Below are 23,730 nucleotides of genomic sequence, written 5' to 3'. Positions count from 1 at the left end.
CTGGGGCTGTGTTTGGGGTTTGGGTTTTGGACCTCAGGGTTCAGAAGTTGCAGCTGGGATTTGAACCCAAGCAGTCAGGCTGGGCCAGGCCAGAAGTGACCCAGTGTTATCAATTCTGGGCTGCCACATAGAGGACTATTAATAGCCACGAGGTGTTTATTGCTGAACAGTCAGCAGTTCCCAAAGGGCAGCTCCAGGTCATGGGACTGCAGCCAGGTCAGCCCCCAACCCCCAGCCCCATGGGGGTTCGTCCCGAGATGCTGGCTCCCCCAGCTGGGCCTCACCCAGCCCCTGGGAACCCTTACCCAACCAGGCGGCCACCCCGTGACTGGGGATGGTGACCCCTGTCACACTTGTGTGTGTGCGAGCCCTTGTGGATATGCCTATGCGGAAGATCTATAGCAGGAGTCTCACTCCAGGAGTGAGGATGCCTCGGGAGGGCATTTGCTGGGGCCAGGCCTTCCCCACCACTCCCAGCCTCAGGGGCCCAGCAAGCCCTGCCATCTTCTCTCTTTCTCAAGCTGGCCAGGAGAGCAGCTGGGAGGGAGCCCCGGGGAGTGAAGTAGGGAATACCTGGGGTGGGGGTGGAGATGCCTTTGGGAGCCAAAAGCAAGTAGATAAGAAAACACCCTCCCTGAATATTTCCCCAGAAGACATCCTCCTGTGGCATCCCTGGGAGATGGCAGCTCCCAGCTCTCCAAAGTCCCAGGGAAGGGCTTCTCCCCTGCCTGGGTCCCAGAGGCCCCTCTCTACCTATACCACTAACCATTTCACCTAAGATCCTAGAAGAGACAGGTTTTCACCTTGAGGGAGCTTCTGAAGACAGCCCTGGGGACATCCATCCCCTGCAGCCTGGCCCAGGCAGCCCTGCCCGGCCTCAGCATTTCTTGCCCAGAGGACAGCTGTGTATATAAGGGTGGACATCCGGCCTCCTCCATCAGACTGGAGGTTCCCAGTGTGTTTGGGGGACCTAAGAGAAGATTGGCCATGCATTCTGCTCCTGTTCATTTGTTCATTAATTCCACAAATACTCGTCCAAGCCCACCTTGTACCTGGTCCTGGACTCAAAGCCACAGGGCATCATCCCTACCAGGAGGGGCTCTCCACACTCTCTTTTCCCTTCAGTCCAATCCCTTTCTCTCACTGCTGGGCCCCAGGGCTGAACCTGCTCTGGCATGCCTCACTCCTCAGCAGGAGAATAAGGATGCCTGCTTGCAAAGATGATTATAAAATCCAGCCAGACCATTTCAGATTTTTTTAAAAAGTGGGAAAAAAGCCCCACAAATGACCAAAATGTACTAAAGGGGGCGGTCAGAGAGGAAAAAGCTTTAGTGTGGAGACTAGAATAACAACACGATGACAATGACTTTTTTTTAGGACATCCTATGTACCTGTCACTTCATGAGGTACTTTTACATGTCAATGTCACTTCAGGCCCTTAAACTCCACCATGTAGGTATTATTGTGCCCATTTTAGACATGAGAAAGTTGAGGTGCAGGGAAATAATTTCTCCAGTGGCAGACCCAGGAGGGTGGCCCAGATTAGGCTCTGCAGAGGCATCCAAAGAGAGGTCCCGATGGGCCGGGCCTCAGAGGACATCACCCCACCTCCTCAGAGGCTTCCAGCCCCAGGACAACTGGATGAGCTACAGACAGGGAGTAGGGGAACAGTCTTCCCGCAGGAAGTCTGAGGAGCTAATGATGAACAGGGTTCTCAGCAGAGGAGACACGAGAAGCCCAGGAAAGGGACATGTACTGGCATCTGCTCCACTTGGAGTCAGACCCAGGGACCATCAGGGGATGTGTGGAGAAAATCGGGGCCCAGGCTGGTGAGCCACACATGCCTGATGACAAACATGAGAGAAGCTCTGTGAGCATTGTGAATGAGCATCAAGATTGGAGGTAAGGATGGGGTACCAGCATGCGGTGACTTCAAACAGTGCAACAGCCAAACGGAGGCAGGGTAGTGCCTTCCTGAAACTAGTATCCAAAGAAATGTCTGATGGCAGAGGCTCTGTCTCCTCCCTCAGATTAGATACTCTGTAAGGACTGGGAGCAGCCTGAGGGCCAGGGCCATGTCAATCCTCCTTGAGACTGGGAGCTCCCTGGGAGCAGTACTTGCACTTCCCTCGTAGAGAGATTAACTCCCCAAAGGCAAAGGCAGCCTTTGAAAATCTTTGTCAGATCCCGGCCCCCTCTTGCCCTGGGAGACTCAGGCCCAGCCTCGCTCCATAGACACCTGTTCCTAGTGAGCCCTTTCCTCTAACTCACTGCTCCCTGGGTTCTAGCTCTTCCCCTTCCATGTCACCCCTCTGTCCCCTTCTCAGCAGATGCTCAGTCAAGCCCTGTCTTTGCTTTGCATTTTCCTTTTCTAGGCAGATTATAAATATTTACTGATTCCTTCCCTGCCCTCCCCTAGTCCCATGTCCTAATGGACAATGTCCTGTGGATATAGCTGAATTATCTCTCTCCCAGCAACTCTGAAGCTAACCTGGTGGAGCCTTCCAAGGGTCATCCCATCCATCCCCATCTCTAGGCTGGCTCGTGCTAAACCCCCCACCAGTAAATGAGAGGCCATCCATACACCAGGGTATAGTACATATACTTGGTATTCCATAAATGCTGGAGGATGGGAGGAAGAAGGCAAGAAAAGGATTCCACAGTCTTTTCCTCCAAATCCCTCAGGCTGTGCTCTCTGGCAGTTCTTCTCATCCTCTCTCCTCTATCCCTCGTGCTGTAGGTGAGGCCCACTTTCTTTTGGTGAGACTCCAGTAGAACCAAGTCACTCTCCTCACTTTAGAAATTAGGACAATACTTTGTGCTGCCTGGGAGACTCCCTTACCCTGAGTCTTCCCACAAAACTTACCACCACGGCAGATGCCTGGTCTCTGATTCCCTTATAAACACTCTCTTCTTCCCTTGAACATCCCTCCATCCACTAAGATCTTCATGAATACCAGTTAAACCTTATGGATGGGAAGGGACAAACACCCTAATCCCAAGGAAATGACTGTTTTGTTGGACGGCTCAGTTATTATTGAGGAGTAACAACAACCCCAAAGCTTAGTAGCTTTAAACAACACAGTGTATACATTTGCTTACAACTCACTGAAGTGGAGAAGGGATGGCTTCTCTGTACTTTATGTGTTGTTGGCTAGAGTGGCTCACCTGGCGCTAGGGAATCCAAAGTGATTTCACTTACACGTCTGGTGCCTCAGCTTCAGGTGGTTGGAACAGCTGGGAGTTGGCTGAGCCTCTCTCTCTCCATCTCTGTTTCTCTCTTCCCCTATCTCTCTCTGTCTCTCCACAGTCTCGCTCTCCAGTAGAGTAGTTGGACAGTTATAGCCTGGCAGCTGCCTTACAAGAGGACAAAAATTGATACTACAATGCCGCTTAAGGCCTAGGCCTGAAAGTCCCAGAATATCTCTCTTGTGTTGCATTTTTATTCAAAGCAAGTCATAAAGCCGGCCCAGATTCAGAAAGAGGAAAAATAGACTCTACTTCTTGGGGGGCAAAGCATGTGGGCACAGGGATGGAAAGAACTGTTGACAGCCATGTTTGCACACTGGCCACCACATGATCCTAACACATGAAATTGATCCAGAATCACCAAGTTTTGCATGGATCCACCCTTCGGCCTTGCAGGTCTCGTGGGAGGCAGGAGAGTGGGCCAGCAGGCTCTCTACAGGCCTCTCAGGGCTGGGAGTAGGATGGGCAGCTCCTTGGAGAAGGGAGAGTCTCAGGCTAGGCAGAGGAGAAGGAGCACTGGGTAGCTCCAGACCAAACAGTGGCTAGGCCAGGGGGTGTGAGTCCCACAGAGAGGAGATGATCTGGGAAGGCAGGGGAGGCCCTGGGACTTGCTTAGGTCTGGAGAGATCCTTGGGAAAGGCTCCAGGGGGGTATCTGAGCGAGTCTTATACAATTGGGGGAGGTGGCATTTTCATGTTCTCCTTCTTTTCTCCATGGTCTGTTTCAAGGCTGTTTCTCTCATCTAAGGCCGTGTGTTGCAATCTCTTGCGTGCTTAGGTTTCCGATCTTCCACTGACGAGCCCCAGCCCCTAGAGACATCTCTTACTTGCCTTGCCTTGCCTTACCACACTTGGGGAAGTCTGGATTTCAGCCCTGGCTTTGGCCACCACTACATCCTCCCCCTGTCCCACTTTTCTTCTTGCCTGTTTGTGTTCAGTCTAGACGATTCATTTTTATTTGTTGATGTCCTGCCCTAGCCTGGGGCAGCTGTGGTGTGGTGAAAAGAGCACTAGATTTGGAGTCAGAAAAGCTGGTTTAAATTCTGGCTTGGCCATTTACTGACTGTGTATAAATTTGGGCAAGTTATTTACCTTCTCTGAGCCTCCTGCTTCTCATCTGCCAAGCAATAATAAGGAGCCCCATCTCCAGGGTGGCTAAGAGGAGACGGTGCTAGCACTGACAAAGAGACCTCTGCTCTAATCCCTACCAGCTGACTTTGAGTTCACTTCTAGAAAATCCCTGCTCAAGTCCCCACCTGTCCAGCTAACCCTCCACCAACCACTCCTGGCATCTCTATAGAAATCCTGTACTCACCTCCATAGTCTTGGGATGAAACCCTCAGGTCCAGGCCTCAGTTTAAACAACGTCAGTCATTTAACAAATGTTTATTGAGCACGTACTGTGTTCCAGGCACTGTTCCAGAAGCTGGAGATACAGTGAACAAAACAGACAAAAATCTCTTCCTTCATGGAGCTTGTATTCTGGCTGGGGGAGACAAACAAAAGGGGGAGTACGTTTTAAAGCTATACTGTCTGAAATGGTAGCCACTAGCCATGTGTATATTAAGCACTCGAAACGTGGCTACGACTAATTGAGACATGCAATAAGTATAAAATACACACCAGATTCAAAGATTTATTTTTTCTTTACACCCGATTTCTGCCCTTGGACAGATGCAAAGACTTAGTACCAAAAGAGTATAGAATTTCTCATTAATAGGCTAAGTGCAGTGGCTCATGCCTGTAATCCGAGGCAGGTGGATCATCTGAGGTCAGGAGTTCAAGACCAGCCTGACCAGTATGGTGAAACCCCCGTCTCTATTAAAAATACAAAAATTAGCCAGGTGTGGTGGTGTGGGCCCATAGTCCCAGCTACTCGGGAGGTTGAGACAGGAGAATCACTTGAACCCAGGAGGCAGAGGTTGCAGTGAGCTGAGATCGCACCACTGCATTCCAGCCTGGACGACAGAGTGAGACTCCATCTCAAAAAAAAAAAAAAAAAATCTCATTAATAATGTTTACATTGATTAGATGCTGAAATGATATTCTAGATATGTTGGAGTTAAACTATTAAAATTAATTTTACCTTTTCACAGTTTTCAAACTCTGGCGCCTAGAAAATTTTAAACTCCGTAAGTGACTCACACTATATTTCTGTTGGTAGCATTGTTCTAGAGTCTGTTAGGCGGCTACATGCGCTATGGGGAAAAAGAAGGGATGGTGAAAAGGAGGTACCCAAGTGCAGAGTGGGAAGGGGGGTCAATCGTAAATGCAGTGGTCAGGGTAAGTCTCACTGAGAAGGTAACAAGACTTGAAAGTGAGGGATCCAACAACATGGGCCATGTGTAAGAAAGTGCTCCAGGAAGCGAGGACAGCCAGTGCAAAGGCCCTGTGGCAGGAGCATGCCCACTGCATCTGAGGAACGGAGAAACCAGCATGGCTGGAGCCACGCGGCCAAGGCAGGGCCCGAAGTCATTGAGTAGTCAGGGAGTCAGCCCAAATGGTGCAGGCCTTTTAAGGCCATTTGGGTTTTTCTCTGAGTAAAAGTATCTCTGGAGGGTTTTGAGTCAAAAGGTGACAAAACTTAACTCACATTTTAACAGGCTCTCTCCAGCAGTTGTGTGAGATTCAGCTAAAGGAAGGCCAGGGGAGAATCCAGGAGACCACTTTAAAGGCTCTGGCAAAAATCTAGATGGGATGAAAAAAGCCCCTACCTGCCGGGCGCAGTGGCTCACGTCTGTAATGCCAGCACTTTGGGAGGCCGAGGCGGGCGGATCACCTGAGGTCAGGGGTTCGAGGCCAGCCTAGCCTACAATGGTGAAACCCTATCTCTACAAAAACACAAAAATTAGTCGAGTATGATGGCACGTGCCTGTAATCCCAGCTACTTGGGAGGCTGAGGTGGGAGAATCCCTTGAACCCGGGAGACGGAGGTTGCAGGGAGTCGAGATCATGCCATTGCACTCCAGCCTGGGCGACAGAGCAAGACTCCATCTCAAAAAAAAAAAAAAAGAAAGCACCTACCTCCCAGGGCTGCTGTACATATTCAGTGTAGGGGCCGGCACGTGGTCAGTGATTGGGAAAGGAGCACTTACTAGACCAAAAGCTGCCTGAGGCTGAGACCTTGCAATGGCCCGCACTGCCAGTCACCAAAGGTGCTTCCCCACCCTCAGTGCAATTCCTCCTGGACGACTACAACAGCCTCTGCCAGCCTCTCTGCCCCCCATACTGTTGCCAGGCACCTATGGAAAAGTGTATCTGACTGGGCCGCTCAGTGTTTAAAGCCCCTCAGCTGCTGCTCATCCCTGACAGGCCCTAGGCAGTTGGCATGCTGCTGCAGGCTCCCCTGGAGCTAACCCCTGCCCATGTCTCCAGCCTCCACCCTGCCCACCCACTCCCTGCCCAAGTGCCACCTTCATGCCTTGCTTACACTATCCCTTCTGCTTGGGATGTCCTCAACCCTTTCACCCCCCTCCCCCCGTTCTCCGTCTTCAAACCATTCTTTAAGTGGCAGCCTAGAGATAACGTTGTAAGACACCACCCCCCAGCCACCACCCCCAATACAACTTCCACCCCCAAGCTAGATCAGACGCCCCCAGCACATTTTATGTATTTTTCTGCTCATGGATTTATAGTTTTGTGTCTCCCCACCCACTCACCCTCACCAGATCCTTGAGGGGTGGAATTGTGTCTTATTCATAGCACACAATGACTGGCTCAATATTTATTCAAGCCGTATTTATGATTTGCAAGAATAAATGAGAGGCTAGAGGAAGTGAATTTGGAAGCACTGCTCTTCAATGCCAAAGACCTGGACAGGTGCCACTTTACCCAGAAGCAGGACATGAGAGAAGAGCTTATGGCAAGCTGGAGCAGGGAGTCCCATCAGTGATGACCAGACCTACGGGTCCATCTTCCAGAGGCTCAAGGAACTCCAGGGTGTAACTATGCAAAATTAAGTTACACCCTGGGGTCACAGCCCTCCAGCAGCATCCCCTTCCCACTCCCAGCCTGTTGCAGCCAACAAGACCCCCACAGACAAAAACAGCTTTCTCCTGTCTCCTGGGCAGCAAGCTTGGAGACATGGCCAGTTCTTTCCCTGGCTAAGGGACAGAGGCCTGGATTATCTAATTCCTGAAGGCAGCACTACCAATTGCAAGGGCCCTTGGCTCCTGTCTTATAAGCTGTTTCTCCCTCTCCACCCATTCCCAGAGCTTACCACCTTCTATATCAAGACAGGATGGATGGGTTCCCCCAGGACCAGCTCAGCCAAAATGGAAGGACTTCACCCCCAGCACAAGGTGGGTCACCCCATATCCTACACATTAGACATACCTTTCCCAGACCCAAGACAAATGCCATGTTCCCCAAAGGAAGAGGGAAAGGGGGTGGGAGGAAGTCTAGAGCCAGGATTCAATGGAGAAGGAGAAACCAAGAGGAGCTTTGAGATCAGAATTAAATTCTTTAATACAAAATCCTTTTTTTTTTAAGATATATCTGTATTTCTTTGTTGTTGTTTAAAAATAAATATGTACTACGGAATATCTCAAAAAACTGCACTAGAGACAAAGACGTGATGTTAATATCTTTTCCCCACAATTATTACGGATAAACAGTAGCACCAATAAATAAATGATAACAAATATTAAAATTAAAAAAGGAGAGAGATTTAGTATGTAGAATTCTCTATTTTTTCTTGTTTTGTTTTTACATATAAAAAACAGAATAGCAATGTCTATTTTATCAGAATCACATATATACATAAACATATATATATATATACACACAAATACAAGTTGCCAAATATATATATAGTATGTAGATGTATATTGAAACCTTATTTCAAAGGAATGTGTGCTGGGGAGCCAGGGGAACGGGGAGGGCAGAGCTAAGTGTTAGCAAAATTAAATATCTGTTCAAGATAAGCTAGTGACTGTCACCGATCAGGGAGAGAGAGATTGGAAACATGAATTTTATATACAAAAACCGGTACAAATAAGAGAGCGAGAGAGAGCAAAAGATACATCTCATAAATAGTTGAAATTAAATATTAACCAAGAATACTGAAAAAAACCCTACTCTTTAATTAAATTAACTGTTTTAATTTCTAATTAAAAAGGGATATTAAATAAGTACCGTATATAAAACACTTTCTCTTTTCTCTGCCTCCACAACGGGCACGTGGATCCTGCCCTGTCTCTCTGTGCCTCGGGAAGGGAAGGGAAGGACCAGGGGATGGAGGAAGGTCAACCACTCACACACACACAACCAGGTCTCCTGGGGGGACAGAACTAGTGGTTTCAATGGTGTGAGGACATCAGGTCCTTTTAGGCTACACCCCAGGAAGGGGAGCAGGAAGAGGACGAGGGTGAATCCCAGGAAGGGGAGCTGTCATGGGCTGCTTCTTCCAACAATGTGTCTCTTCTCTTCGCCGGGCCATCTGCCAGTGGCCTCCTGGGCAACTCAGAAGCAGGTGAGAGTAAGTGAAGGCCGCCCAGGCTCCTGAATCTTCCAGGCGCTGCCCCTGGGGGCAAGATGCGCATGCAGCATGTGGAGGGAATCCCCAAAGCACAGCAATGTCCTGAAGCTCCCCAAACTCCTAGTCAGAGCCAGCGTCCTCGTCCCTGTACCTGTCATCTGTCTTTCTGTCCATCTGACCCGGGGTAGAGGCTCGGTGCCAGGGCTGGGTTTGTCGGTGTTCCCAAAAGTGGGTCATATTTGCCCCCATACCCTGGCCTTGCACGTTCCTGGGCAGGGGAGGGGACCCTGGCCCCACCAAGTGGGACAAAAAAAAAGATCATGCCAGAGTCTCTCATCTCCTCCTCTTCCCTGTCAGGATCTGAGTGGGAACATTCCCCCTCCCAACTCAAGTCCACAGCAGTCAAATACATCCAGTGAAGACACCAATAACATTAGCACTGTTAATTTAAAAAAAGAATATATATATTTTATATATATAAAATATAGATATTTATTTTTATATATATAATATATATATATATATAAATGTATGTATGTGGGTGGGTGTGTCTACAGGAATCCCAGAAATAAAACTCTCTAATCTTCCGGGCTCGGTGATTTAGCAGCAAGAAAAATAAAATGGCGAATCCAATTCCAAGAGGGACCATGCTGGGTCACCCGCCCGGGAATGCTTCTGCCGGAGTCTCGCCCTCCGGACCCAAAGTGCTCTGCGCAGAGTCTCCTCTTCCTTCATTTCAGGTTTCTGGATTAAGGACTGTTCTGTCGATGGTGATGGTGTGGTGGCGGCAGCGTGGTTTCTGTATCGATCGTTCTGTATCAGTCTTTCCTGGTGAGAGATCTGGTTCCCGAAACCCTGAGGGAGGCTCCTTCCTCCTGCCCGGCTCACCGCCTCGGCTTGTCACATCTGAGGGAAATGGAAAACAAAGGCTGGGGTTAGGACCAAGTGAGGAGGCCTGGCGATGAGGCAGGCGGCCTCCCCATTCCTGGGGGACCCTGGGTCACTGCAGCCTCCAGCACCATAAGAGCAGAGAGGACAGGAAGGTGTGGTCCTGGGGCAGAAAGCCCCAGTGTGAGAACAGCCCCAGCCCCGCCCTCAGGGAGCCCTGGTCTGAGCCGCAGCTCCGCTCAGGGGCTCCCAGTCTACCCTCCGGAGCTTGCAATCTACTTGAGACAAGACAAGGACACGGGAACACTTTACAAAGCAACAAAGGAACGGATACCAAAGAACAGTCCCCACTTGACATTTTAAGAGCTGATGGGTGACGAGAGCTGGATGAAGTTAATCAGAAGAGGTTCCCTGCTGAGGAGGTTTTTCAGTTCAGTCTCTAGGAGCTGGTGTGGGGAAGAGAGTAGGCAGGTCACCTGGGAGAACGCCTGAGACAGAGAGGCTTGGCTGGGTGGCCAGCAACGGGAAGGGCCTGCCCTGGGGACAGGAGGCTCCCGAGGGGGTAGTGTAGAGCAGGAGGCCCCAGCAAGGTGAGGGAACATCTCCATTCCCCATGTCCCCTCCCAGTGTGGCTGTAGGCCTCATCTCTCCTGAGCTGCCTGGAGGTTACAAGCCCAGGTACCAGATTGTCTTTCCTTTCAAATATGCTGCTTCACTTAGGATGGGGAGAGACCATTCGGCAGCTTCACAACTCCTGCCGAAGCAAAGGGGGCCTCCAAGAATTTTCTCAGCATGCCCCTACCCCTGGGTGATTGTGAGGAGGAGGTAGAACAGGCCCTACCCTTCTGGGGAGCCCAGAAATGGGAGTCCAAAGCTCCCAATTTTGGAAACTGATATTCCCAGGTGCAGCCAGCCTGGGGGTTGGATAATGGTATTGGGAGGTTAGGGTCACCAGTTAACTCCCAGGTCACTTCACACAAACCCCCATCAGCAGAATCATCACCAAAAAACCCTAAAATGTCAAGTCCCTTATCTTCCCCAAAGACCCCTGGGGAACTGAGACTCCCCTCATCCAGCCCTGAAGTTAGGCAGAGCCCCCACCCCCAGCACTAATAACACCCTCTTGGTTTCACATAGGGCCAAGACATATAGAACCCCACACCAACTACCCAGGCCTGGTTCCCAGCATCCCCTGAGCATCCACAAGCCACAAGAACATTGCTGGGGGAGGGGAGACACTCCAAGGACTTCCCTAACGCAGCCTCAGGGCGAGCTGGGGGGTGCCTTGGCCCTGTCTAGGAAATCCCCATAAAAGTCTTGCCTCCCTGAGTGAAGCTGACCCTGACCCCCAGGGCCTCGCTCACTCTGAGCACAGGCCAAGTTGGTATAAAGAACACAGGCTAAGGCATTAAAAGATTGCCAGCCACCTGTCCCGGCCCTGTGCTCCTGACCTCACCCCCTGAACTGACTCACACATTCAGTCACGCACTTGACACTTCCTTGGTACCCAGTATGGACAAGGGACAGAGGTACAGATGCCCGGGGCTCACAAAGGTAAGTAAACCAGGCCCGGCTTACGGAGCTCACAGTCTAATGTCAGGAGAATGGGCACAGAACCCTCCCTTCACGCATCCTGGGAGCACTTGAAAATGTGTGGGCTGCTTGGGGTTGTCACCATGACTGGTGGAGGATTAAAGGTATCTAGTATTCTTGGATGCTACAGCTCCTTCAGTGTGTAGGCAAAACTGCCCCATCCTAAACCAACAGCCAGAGCCCTTGCCCTCAGAGAGCCCCAGTCTGAGGGGGGAGACATAGCCCTGTCCTCAGGGAGCCCCAGTCTGAGGGGGGAGACACAGCCCTATCCTCAGGGGGAGCCTCAGTCTGAGGGCGGAGGCATAGCTCTGTCCTCAGGGAGCCCCAGTCTGAGGAGGGAGACATAGCCCTGTCCTCAGGGAGCCCCAGTGTGAGGGGGTAGACATAGCCCTGTCCTCAGGGAGCCCCAGTCTGAGGAGGGAGACATAGCCCTGTCCTCAGGGAGCCCCAGTGTGAGGGGAGAGACATAGCCCTGGCCTGAGGGAGCCTCATTCTGAGCAGAGAGACAGCCCTATGTGCAGGGAGCCCCAGTCTGAGGGGGGAGACATATCCCTGTCCTCAGGGAGCCCCAGTCTGAGGGGGGAGACACAGCCCTTTCTTCAGGGAGGCCCAGTCTGAGGGAGAAGACACAGCCCTTTCCTCAGGGAGGCCCAGTCTGAGGGAGGAGACACAGCCCTTTCCTCAGGGAGCCCCGGTCTGAGGGGGGAGACATATCCCTGTCCTCAGGGAGCCCCGGTCTGAGGGAGGAGACACAGCCCTTTCCTCAGGGAGGCCCAGTCTGAGGGAGGAGACACAGCCCTTTCCTCAGGGAGGCCCAGTCTGAGGGAGGAGACACAGCCCTTTCCTCAGGGAGGCCCAGTCTGAAGTGGACTTAATCCCTTCCCCCGTCAAGAAACATTGAGTGAGTGAGAAGCCCAGCCATGTAGACTTCAAAGGGCCAAGGCAAGGCCCCAGTGAGAGCGTCACGTGCTTTGTTGACACTGTCCACACCTGGAATCGGCTTTCAGCTTCTCAGCATTAGTACCAGAGGTAGTAATAACATCAGGACCGACAGCCACTATGAGCAGAAGGACCACAGGACACAACACACAGCTTGCGTCCACACCACCACACTAAGCCACACCAGCCTACCACTCAGGCAACCAGGGCAACCTCAGAACAGGCCCCGCCAGGCTGGACCAGCGCCTGCAGCCCACCACAGGGGCCTTAAAAGCAGAGAAGGCAGCAGTCACCAGGCAGGCAGCTAGAAACTGAGCAAGCAGCTGGCCCCTCTCAGGCACTCTCTCGCTCGCTCGCTCTCTTTCTCTCTCTCCCCATCTCTATGTGATGCCCCTCTCTGACCTGCTTGCCCTCTGGGAACCAACCTGCAAGTACGTTCGTTTAACTCAAGCTGCCTCGCCTTGCAACGCGAGTCTGTGTTTTTGCAGGAACATTTACACGTCTGCGGATCTTGTACAAACAAATGCTTTCTCCGCTCTGAGCAAGGCCCACAGGGACTGCAAAAAGGCAAAAGGAAAGACATCTAAGCTAGAGCATCAGCAGAGAGAGAGAAAAAAATCACCATGCAACACCCCCTAACACGTCCGCAGCTGCACCCCCACCCAGCTGGTCAGCCCCCAGGCCCTGGAAGGATCCGAGCGCTACAGCAGAAGACAGAGAGAGCGGCGGAAAGAGGCGGCACTGGCTAGGACAGCTGCCGCAGGAAGAGGCGGGCACAGACGGGCAGAGAGTGCGGGGAGAGGCTGCCATAAGGGGTAATGCTATGTCCCTGGGAGACCAGGGTGAGTCTCAGACCACAGGGACCCAACTGTTGCCGCCCCCATCGGAGCACGCCTTGACTCTTCACCTGCTGGGGATGGCAATCAGGGGCCACTGAGATGGCAGGGGCCACCTTCTCCCTGTGCAAGGCTCATGCCCAGGCCCTTCCACCAAGGTGGGCTAAAGTAGGGTGTGATGGGAGGCTGAGCCCAGAGGCAGTGTCCACAGGCCAGGCTGCTGGTGACCAGAGGACCCAGGGCAGGGCCCACCATAGCCTCCAACCCAGAGGAAGAGGCCGTCCTACAGGGAGGCCTCTGTGGGTGCCATGGGTTGGGCTGGAATAGGGGGCTCCCCTCCAGAGGCCCCAACTCCGTGAGGAGCCAGGGCACTTCCACCAGATGAAGGGAGGCCGCCACATGGTGTCTGATCCCACCCAAGCTCCTCCTTCAGCCGAGGAGTCATTCAACAAGCTGCCTCCAGTCATTCACAGCCCTTCTTGGGCCATGTCTGCCCTCCCCACCACCCTCCGCTTCCAGACGAGTGCAGAAGCCTAGAGCAATGGAAACCAGTTGGGTGAGCAGGCACCCGTGCCAACATGGGCCCATCACCAGTGCCCAGTGGGTGAGAGAAAATCGGTGCCCAGCCAAGCCAGAGTCCCCTCCCTTCATCTTCCAGGCCAAGTCGGCTCCCCCATTCACCCCAACCCTGGACCAGCAACGCCACCACCAAATCTACCCGTTGGTGCCAATTAGTGGAATGAGAGTGAGAGAGAGACACGGGCCAGGGGGATGAGAGCCAGGGAGGGACCAGGGGAGGGAGGCAGGGTTACAGGGTACGGCAGGCAGAGGTTGGACTGGGGGCCAGGGAGGCTCCAGGGAATTAGACAGCAGCGGGCACCAACGTACACGCTCCAGGACTTATACCGGGATTTCTTGCGCTTTCGTTTTTGCCCCTTTCCCTTTCCTCGAACTGATTTTCTGGAAAATAAAAAAACAGAGACAGAGAGAGAGCGGGGGCGGTGGGGGGAGTAAAAGAAGCGGTAAGGAGGGCAGGGATGGGGGAACGACCAAAGCAAAGCCACACAGAGCCGCTTCCTGGAGGAAGTATCAGGAGGCAGGTGGTCTCTGGGGAGGCATGCACAGGCACGCACAGGCGTGTCTGGGCAGCAAGCACTCGATGGCTCTTTCTTCTCCTCAAGCTGCCCACCCTGGGATGGCAAACCCAGTCCCTGACAAGGCTTTGGTGGGAAACCGAGACTGGGTGGAGGGCACAGGACCCAAGGGTCTCCATGCTCACAATGGCGCCCGGTCTCCAGCAGGGGGCTAAGCCTGAGGGAAGGCTCTTTGCCCAGCAGCCCTGTCCAAGTCTGACCCTGAAGGTCAGGGGGTGATAAAAGGTAGGCCAGACTTTGGGGAGAAGGTCAGAGACCTGCCTGGATGGGGAGCAGGAGTGGGAGGGCAGGCTGTGCGTCAGGCACCTTCTGCCTTCATTTCCGACTGCGACAGAACCTCTGGGAATCCCGGTGTGGGGGAAGTGGCTACCTTGGGAGCTGGCACAGAACCAAGAGCAACACCAGCCTGCTCAGTGCGACCTGTACTGGGAGGCAGGGCTGGGTGTCCTGGAGCCCTGGGCAGGCAGCAGGGTGGGGTGGGAGTTAAGGAGGGCTGGGGAGGAGGGGCTTGGGCGGTACTTGGCAGGGAGTTCTCTCCCCAGCCTGTCAAAGCCTGCTACACCATCTCACCAGACACTCTTCCGAGCCCAGGCGAGCCCCCCACTCTACCCGTGGCAGAGCAGTCATTTGGGGAAGTGGGAAGGGGGGCAGGCTGTAGCCTGTCCCCTTCAAGAGAACCAGCGCTCTCCATGCCTGCCAGGCCCAAGAGAACACACCTCAGAATGTCTGTCACAGGGAAGAAAGGAGGGGGAGAAGGGACCAGAGAGGGCAAGTCTGTCCCCCTTAGGAGAAAGCACCAAAGGGTGGAAGGAAGGTTTCCGTATCCTCTCGTTCTGGAAGCTGGGGGCTGAGGGAAGAGGCAAGGGGTTGAGGCCTGGCGGGGGCTTCAATGTCCCCACAGCACTGGAGGCAGACAAGATGGTGTGGGGGAAAGGGCAGGGCACAGGTGCTCTCTCTCAGTCTCTCTTTCCCTGCAAGCTCTTGCCGATGCCAGTCGCCCACCCTGTCTTGAAGGGTTACTGCCCCCAGACTTTGTCCCCCGCCCCATCCTACCCGCCCCTTAAAAAGGAGCACTCACAAGCCTCTGAAAATGACCAACATTCAACTTTTTCTCCCTGGCCAAGAGGGCTGTGTGTCTGCCGCCTGCCGCCTACAGGAGGGCATGCGCTGAGAAACCACCCTCCAGCCGGCCTTGCATCCAACTGCACCATCACAGTAGCCACCAAAAGAGGCCATTTCCTCTGACACACAAAAGCTGGCCTCTCTGCCACCCACTCCCTCTCCCCACTGTGGGTGCCCTAGAGCAAGCCAGTGAACCAGTGTCCACAGTGCCCCCTGACACACCAAAACAGCAAGTCCTGGCCAGGAATGATCTGGAGACCCGGAAGGCACTGTCCCTTACAAAGGAAGTGCCAGGCTCCTGGCTGGGTTTTCTCACTAGCCCTAGAGCCATCATCCTGGAGTTGGCTCCATCCCATTGTTGCTGACACCACAAGTCCCCCACAAGACCAAGTCTCTGACCCCGGGAGGCTATGGGAGCCCCCAACAGAGGTAGCCAAGAGCCCCAAACCAAGACAACCGGCCATGGAGAGGGAGAAGTGCTAAAGTCAGGGCCACTTACTTTTCTTGTCTTGCTCTATCTTTCTTTGGTCTGCAATGGGTAGGAAGAGAGAAAAGAACAAAACAGAGAAGGGTTAAGATGGTGATGATAATGACAGGGAAAACAACAATAATAATCACAGTAAAAACAGCATTTATTATGGAGCAACACTGTTTTAACCTTCTCATATATAACTTGTTTAATCCTTATAACAATGCTATGAAGTACACTACTATTGTGCCCATTTTACAGATGTAGAAACTGAGGAACACTGAAGTAAAATGCCAAAGGTCACACAGCTGGAGGCTGCACGTGGGCTAAAAAGTACAACATGCTTAACCCTGGCACAGATCAGACACCCTGCAGCCACTTGCTGATAATGAATCCGCGACTACATCCTCACCTGCATTCACATTTGTTGTGCTGTAGGAAGCTCATCTCTCCTATGTGCTGGCCTTGGTGAGGTTTGATCCGCATAATCTGGAGGGGAAGGAAGCAGATCACAGAGGTTAGTGACCCAGCCAGCCATACCCAGATGGGACAACCCTGGGGCTCCTGCCACTCAGCACCCAGGGGTTCTGCAGAGCAGGGATGGGTGGTGGAGACAGGGAGGACCAAGAGCTCTAGCAGGAAAGAGGCTCAGGCCCACCCCAACTCCCCCAACCCTGCTGGCCTCAAGGAGCCCTTGTTCCACTTGAGGCCAAGACAAGGCTGCAAGGGTTGGCCAGGCTGGGAATTCAAATCCTAGGTTCTTACCACTCCCCATGCCCTCCCCTTCTTTCATCCTCTCTAGGCTTCACCCTGACTCCTAGCAGATACCCAAAAGCAACCCCCTCCCTGTGTTTCACAGCTCCCTCCCACCCTATCTGGGCTGAGATATGCCCCATTACCAGGTAACACCAAAGACTTTTTAAACTCTTCATGGACCAGGCTCATTCAGCTTCCCAAACAGAGCCCCCAAGAAGAGAGGGCCCTCAGGATTCTCTCCAAGAGAGGGAGAGAGGGGCCTCTGACACAGGCATCCATCTGCCCCCTCCTGAGCCAGGGAGGAGGAGATGGTTGGGGCTTGCTGGGAACCTGGGCTGGGAATACAAGCATCTTCTTCACAGAAGGCAAGACCCTACCACACCTCCCCTGTGCAACTCAGGGGCAGGAGCCAGACAAGGCAAGTCTAGCCAGAAAACGACCTGGGACCACCTGTTCCCAAAGTGTTACGCCCCTCCCTATCCCCCCCTGCCCCCACTTCCCAAAGATGCCCACCTGCATGGTGATGTTGGACTCCTCAGTGGGCACACACTCCAGGCCCTCGTCATTGCAGCAGCCCCCACATCGCATCAGGGGCACACAGGATGGCTTGAAGATGTACTCAATCTCATCAGGGTACTCCTGGAAGATGTCCACCAGGGTCTCGATTGGATGGCAGTAGCTGCGCTGATAGACATCCATGAACTTCACCACTGCGTGAGAGGCGGTGACACATGAGCCCGGTGGACGACACAAAAGATGGCTAGCCCCTCTCTCCACCCAGCTCTGTAAAGCCACTCCTTGGAGCTTCCGTATCAGGCAAGTCCTTCTAAAAATCTACGTCCCTCCTACTGTGTTTGAAGCACTTCCCTAAGCTTTCCACCATCAACACTGGTGAAGGCCTGTTTTCATTCCAGAGATCACACGATATACTCAAGTTCCAAGGGACATGGCCTGCCACATCTGATCCCACCACCTCACTGTGACAGCTGAACTGAATCCTGGGCCAACCTTGATGCCAGAGGACAGTTTGAGTGTCAGTATACCTCATGGGGATGTTGTAAGCTTTCCCTAAAAGGAGGAAAAGCCAGCTTTGCCAAGCTAGTCTCCAGTTTCCTACATCCTCCCCACAACCACTACGATAACATCAACCACACCAACAGCTATTTATTGAGCACTTACTACATCCTGGTTACTGTGTACAGTAGTCCATAGCTATCATCTCACACTAGTTTCTCCACATGGGACTATGAGACACTATTGAGATTCCATTTTACAGATGGGGAACAGGAGGCTCAAAGAGGCTAAGTTGCCCCAAGGCCGCACAGCTAGTAAGTAAAGGAGTCAGAATTAGCTGACATCAAAGTGTTCCCAAGCCTATATTAGGCAAAAACAGAGGAGGCACCTTTCAGGAGGAGGCACTTTTCCCCCAGCCAGTCCCCTTCCCCAGACATGAGCTGAGAAGGTGGTGGGCATCAGCACAGGGGCTGGGCCCTCCTGGAACCCGCAGGTGGCAGTGGGCGGACACGCTGTGCCAGCCCTGCCAGCCACTGATAACCCCGCCCAAGAGGGCAAACTGCTTGCATCATGGAAAAAACAGTGCTACCACCGTAGCCACGAAACACTTCTAGAAGCTGATCTGAAGGGAGACCAGGGTAGCGACAATTTCCCAAGCTGGCTGTGGAGCCTGGGGTGCACTGGAGCATGAAGGGGTAATTCTGGGCCACAGGGGCGGGGCCCTTGAGAATAAATAAATGCAGGACTCTGGCATGACTACTCCAAATTGTGGCCCAGCCTGCCACTGCCACTCCTATTGCACCCCACCACCACTGCCACATAGCAATCCTGTCCCTGAAATGGGTTCCCTACCCAGAGGGAAGAAATAACACCTGGCCAGTGAGGAGGCCCAGGCTCTGGTCATGAGTTGGTGTGACCTTGGACCAGTCCCTCCCCTCGCTATGCCTCCAACTCTGCTCAACTGTGTAAGTGGGTTGGGCTGATCTCTAAAGATGCTGAAACAGGCTGAAAAGGTGGAGTTTTGGCTTCCATTTCCAGCCCTGGGAACAAGTGCTCTTTTTTCAGCCTGGGTAATATGAAGTTTAGAACTTCATCAAAGCATCTTAAGTGTATGCCTCGTGGACTTCCACCCCAGCTCCCAACCCCCACCCCCAGAGGCCACAGCTGAGTCTCCCCCTCACTCCTCCCTCCAAGGTCTGCTTTCCAGAAGAATAAAGGACAATGAGGGGGGCTATGTACACAACAGGTTGATTGGGAAGAAGGTGGGGAGAATCCACAGGTGTGAAAACAGAAAGAGCAGTGGGGGAACAGGCCAGTCCACTGCCTCCTGTGAGGTCTCTACTTCTTTTATCCAGACCACCAACGGGCACAGAATCCTTCTCTACCCACCAAGGGTTACAGCAAAGCATCATCAAAAGGAGTGAACGAGACCAGAAGTCTGAAAAGGTCATTTTTTAAATCCAAGTCAATACGGAAGAAGATGACTAATCAAGAAGTTTTGAACTGCCCCTTCATCACGATTGGGACAGAGGAGGGCCAGGCTTGTGGCCCAGGAGGGGATAGAAAAAAGTCTGGCCTGGGCAAGGGGTTGGTAGCTGAGGGTAAAAAGACCTGGGGTAGGAATTCCCCCAAAAAGTTTCCCCTCCATGGGAGGTGGAGGGGGTAACCTCACCCGCACCCTTCATCAGGCAGCCGCCCCTCCAAGGGCTGGCCTCCACTGCCTGGGGAGCACACACATACACTCCAACACCAGGTTTTCGTGGTTTTCCTTATTTATCGCAGACAACCTTTTCTCCAGCAAACAAAGACCATTTGTCTTGCCTCTCCCAGACCAGAGACCACTGGGAAGCTGAAAGGAGTAAGTGGCGCACTAGAAGCAGGGGGCCGGTCAGTGGCTGAGAAGCCATGTCCTAGGCCAAGGAAAGGGCTCCTGGGGTAGGGAAGGAGGAGGCAGAACAGGCTGGGCATCACCACTGCTGGCCACTACCCAGCCATGCCGGATTTAGGTCAGGAAAACTCGCCTGAAGGAAGACCCAGGGCCTTCCCTCCCCAGAGGTGGAGAGCACAGGCCACAGTCAGTGGTGGGGAGAGCCAGGGTGTCCCCAGAGAAATGGGAGGATCCAAACCACAACGGAACAAAAGGCAGGCGGACTCGGGGTTGGGCAGGGGGGGTGGGGCGCCTGGGAGCTACAGCCAGCCCTCTGCTGGCCTGGGAGGGAAGTTCACAGCACCCGAACATAGTCAAGTGGGGCTTTCTCCACCCCCAAAGGAATGCAAACCAGGGAAGGGAGGGGAGATCCCATTAGGCTGAGCCCTCTGTACCTCCAGCTCACACAGGAAGGGTCACAGTTCCCACAAGTGGAACACGGCTATATAGGAAATGACACTAAATGTCCACCCTGCCCCAGGAGCTAGGGGAGACAAGGGACACTTCCCCCAACATCTAGGATCCCTGAACACTGTCTTCCTGCTCTGTGCTCACAATTCCTTCTCCGAATAAAATTTTACTGGAAAGAGCAGAAGAAAAAGGCAACAACTCCTACTTCTAGCAGAGACCTGAACAGCGGAGAGTCCTCACGAAACTGAGGGTGAACCTCACGGTGCCCAGCTCTTTCTTTCTTGGTCCTCATATTCCTGTGCCCCTTCCCCTTCCTCCCCACAGGTCTGAAGAAAAAGGAATTAGGCCATCCACCCATCCCCTGAGAGGACAGGGAACCCCATCCAAGAGCCAGGGAGACTCACCTTCGTGATGATTCTGCCCTCCTCCTTCTGCCATGGGTGCAGCCTGGGACCACTGAGGACAGAAAGAGAGCAAGGCATGGGCATGGGCAGGGGCTGGGGTGCACAGGCCCAGCCACCCAGCCCCTCCCCCCTCCTCGCTTCCCTCCCACCAACAGCCTCTGGCTTCTCCAAGTCTTCTGAGTCGAGCAGGACACAACCGGGGGTCCCCACGAGCACAGAATATGCCCACCACTCCTGAACTGCTATGATTATAAACCCAAGGAAGTTAAAGACTAACCAGATGCTGGGGGCTGGGGAGCTCGAAATGCACGAGGAAAACCCCAGAATGCTTCACTGTCCAGGTCCCCTGTACCTTCCCCACACTTCCCTCTCACCACCCCCCTGATTTCCTGGTCCAAAGCCATGGTAAGTATTAAGGTCAAATAAGAGGACAAATTTGGACTGGGGCAGGAAGGAAGGACTGGGGGCGAGGAAAACAACATGGTGACCTTCTCCTGCTGACATGACAAATACCAGAGTGAGCTGGTGTTGGAGAGGGAGGGGGGTGCTGAGGACCGAAGGGCGCCAACCGCCCTCCCCCATCCAAGTTCTTCTAGTCCTAGCATGCCCAGAGGTTGCTTCGAGGGTAAAAACCCAGGAGGAGACCCTGGGGGAGAACCCCATTTTCCTCTCTGCACAAATCTCTCCAGAGCCTCAAGAGATTTCCAAAGTTTCACCTGTCTCCCACTCCCACCTGTTCCCTGGTTTCTTCTCCCTCCCAGGGTGAGGAGGTCCCAAGCCCCTCTCACCTGGGCACCTTCAAATGCCACCAGGGACCAGGGAAGGCTTTTATGTCTTGGCACTGCCCAGCCCCTAGGGGGCCCCCTGCACCACCTTAGGCCTGAGGCCTCCCTAACCTTCCCCACTGGCACCAGATCATTCCTCCCCTCCCCAGAAGCTGTGAAGGTCAACATGCCAAGACATGCGGACCTGACAGCACCCAAAAGGAAAGGCCCTCTGCCAGCCCTTCCTGAGGGTCTCCAGCTCTCACCAACTCCCCTCCCGCCCAGCACTCGCAGAGCAGAGGGGCACTCTAGCCCACGAACACCAGACCCTGCTAGTGGGGAGTCCCACTGTCCATCTTTCTTTCCCTCTCCTTCCCACACACCCCCCATGCACCCCACTCAGGTCCCCCAGCCCTGGTCCCAGGACAGCCAAGGTCAGAGGAAGCCCCCCTCAAGAGAAAACAGTTCCCAGGTTTCCAGCTGGTCAGCTTCCCACTGCGGCTCCTCCAGGGACCCCCTGGATTCTGCACCTCAGCCCCTCACCCATTCCCATGACACCCCCTGCCTTCCCCCTGACAATATTCTCCCTGGACCCTCCACTCCTCCTGGGCCCGAACGAGGAAAGGGGACAGAAATTTCGTACCCCTTCCAAGGCCAGGGGGCACAGGAGGGGCGGTTCTGGGCAGACAGGGGCCAGGTGTCCTTCTCTGGGGGCCTCTGAAGGTCATACTGTGGCCAGGCAGCCACTCCTCCCCCTCCTCCCTACTTGGAGGCCTGTAGCCAAGGCCTTTGTGCCAGGGTCTGAGGAACTTGTGGTGTTAGCAGCGACCCCTGTCCATGGCTTTCCTCGTGCCTTCTCTCCAAGGGAATTCTGGCTGAGGGAAGGCGTCAGGGAGGAGCGGAAAGGGACCCTTTAGGTGGCTTTAAGCAGAAGCAAGTTGGGTGGGCAAGTTTGGAGTTCCAAAAAACCACCTGCTCCAGCGCTGCCTTCCACCAGGACAAAGTGTGTGCAAGGCTGGCAGGACCTCCTTTCCAGGGTTCACGAAGAACTATTCCCATGCTGCCCGTGTCACAGCAAATTTCAAGCCATTTCTCCAAAAGGGTAAAGTGGGGCAATGACTCTCTTCAAACCCTCCCTTGACCCACCCCCAGAGAGTTAAAGCACAGCTCACTCGGAACTGTTGTGGAGGGAAGGGAAGCACACTGTCACCAAGTCGGGACTTTCGGTGGAGTGTGACAAAGCGCCCGGTGGGCTCCCGCGCCACGACTTCTGACAGTGATCATCCTTTCCCTGGACTCTGGGGCCAGAAAGGGGTTAGATGGATCTTCTCCGCAGAGAGGAATGAAAATAAAAGGGGTGACAGGGCTTTCTCTCCACGATAGAAAGGAAATGGGTAAAGAGAAGGGGCGTCAGGAAATTCCTCCTAGCACTGGGCAGGGGTAGGGTCTGGAGACAGTAGGAAGGGGTAGGGATGGTTCTTCGGATCCCCGGGCTGGGGCTACCTCGCGAAGTCACCTTCCCGCGGAGGGGTGGCGGGGGGAGGGGTGCCGCTCGCCACTCTGGGCTCCCCATTCGGGCAGCCGAGGCTCCGGGAACACGCGGCCGGCCAGGCCCGGGCTGATGTAATCGGCTCCGCGCCGCGCGCACCCGGCCGGGCGGGGGAGGGCGGGCACCGAGCGGGACGCGAGCGGAGACGGGCGGGGTTGGCGCGGCGCAGGTGGCCCAGCAGGGAGGGGGGGTCCCCGCCGCAATCTACCCCAAAACTTTTCCCAAACTCGCGGCGAGGGCCGAAGAGACCGAGGGGCAGTGACAGCAAGCCCCCTCTCCCTCCTGCGCCCTGCCCCCTCCACGCTCTCTGCCCTCCGGCGGTCCAAGGTCCGAGCACCCCCCTGCCGGCTGGTCTCTGGCTCCCGCCCCCGCTGCCCGGACTTCCAGTTCGTCTGGGACCAGCGGCCGGGAGCAAACTTCAGCCGGCAGCGGCAACGCAAGCCCAGCCCCCTCGGCCTCCTCCTCCGGCTCCCGCCCTCGGCTGGTCGGCCCAGATCGTACGTGCGGTGACTCCGGTGGGTGGGCAGGGCCCGCGTGGGCGGTGAGCCTCTCTCCGGGTGCCCTCCCACCTAGCGCGCGCCCCCTCCCCCTGCACCTAAGACGACAGAGGGGGACGCCGCGCGCCTGGTGCCCATGGACCCGCGTGGGGCACGGAGCCCCCACGCGCGCGCTCGCACGCACGTCCCCAGCCGGGAGAGGCGCTCGCAGCTGCCCGCGGCGCCAGCCGGGCACGACCACTTACCTTGGCATGGTGGAGGTACAGCAGCAAGGCAAGGCTCCAATGCACCCAAGAGAGCAGAAAGTTCATGGTTTCGGAGGCCCGACCGGGGCCGGCGCGGCTCGCGCTCCCTCTCCGGCTCGGGCTGTGGGGCGGCCCGCTCTCTTCGGCGCCTCGGCGAGCTCCTCTTCCTCCCCGGGCCGAGGCCCGGGCCAGGGCCTGGGGCGCGCGCGCGGCTGGAGCACTGTCTGCGCACACCGCCGCCTCACCCGTCCATGAGCCCGGCTTCCAAGCGCCGAGTCGCCACCGCGGCCCCCTCTCTTCTTCCTTCTCTTCTTCCTCCTCCCCCTCCTCCGGCTGCGGCTCCTCCCGGCCCGAGCTAGCACTTCTCGCGGCTCCGCTCGGCTCGGCTTCCCCGGCGCGGACCACGGCTCCTCCGAAGCGAGAACAGCCCAGAAG

The 23,730-nt window shown here is 54.6% G+C and overlaps 2 protein-coding genes across 30 annotated transcripts in view; one reads left to right on the top strand and one right to left on the bottom strand.

Moving 5' to 3' along the window:
- MRPS18A (mitochondrial ribosomal protein S18A) overlaps window positions 1-23,730 on the top strand; it is a 564,209-nt gene that overhangs the window by 433,781 nt on the left and 106,698 nt on the right. Inside the window, exon 1 of one of the 26 annotated variants that reach the window (XM_050787015.1) lies at window positions 19,667-19,670. The exons of the other annotated variants lie outside the window; for them this stretch is intronic. The gene's annotated coding sequence lies outside the window, so the exon portion shown is untranslated. Of the gene's footprint in view, window positions 1-19,666; window positions 19,671-23,730 lie in introns of those variants that run through there. 26 annotated transcript variants of the gene reach the window in all.
- VEGFA (vascular endothelial growth factor A) lies at window positions 7,691-23,507 on the bottom strand. 4 transcript variants are annotated; one of them, XM_050787031.1, is made up of 8 exons: window positions 23,296-23,507; window positions 20,241-20,292; window positions 16,998-17,194; window positions 16,141-16,217; window positions 15,759-15,788; window positions 13,872-13,943; window positions 12,573-12,704; window positions 7,691-9,633 (listed from the first exon to the last, which is right to left on the bottom strand). In XM_050787031.1, exons 1-8 carry the CDS (start codon window positions 23,359-23,361, stop codon window positions 9,612-9,614), a joined length of 648 nt encoding a protein of 215 aa, XP_050642988.1. In that variant the 5' UTR covers window positions 23,362-23,507; the 3' UTR covers window positions 7,691-9,611. The 4 variants fall into 4 exon arrangements, with proteins under 4 accessions (XP_050642988.1, XP_050642989.1, XP_050642990.1 ...); XM_050787032.1 differs by having other exon boundaries at window positions 13,890-13,943; XM_050787033.1 differs by lacking the exon at window positions 13,872-13,943.

This window comes from Macaca thibetana, chromosome 4 (genome assembly GCF_024542745.1).
Source record: "Macaca thibetana thibetana isolate TM-01 chromosome 4, ASM2454274v1, whole genome shotgun sequence".
NCBI lineage: Eukaryota > Metazoa > Chordata > Mammalia > Primates > Cercopithecidae > Macaca > Macaca thibetana.
Note: the sequence above shows the minus strand (reverse complement) of the source record. Positions and strands in the feature narration are given on the sequence as shown.

Bases quoted from the DNA above. Each gene is read 5' to 3' on its own strand.
- VEGFA (XM_050787031.1), bottom strand. From the start codon at position 23,361: ATGAACTTTCTGCTCTCTTGGGTGCATTGGAGCCTTGCCTTGCTGCTG. The intron at 20,293-23,295 runs GTAAGTGGTCGT...TTCTGTCCTCAG, and splicing joins TGTACCTCCACCATGCCAAG to TGGTCCCAGGCTGCACCCAT. The intron at 17,195-20,240 runs GTGAGTCTCCCT...CCTCTCACGCAG, and splicing joins AGGGCAGAATCATCACGAAG to TGGTGAAGTTCATGGATGTC.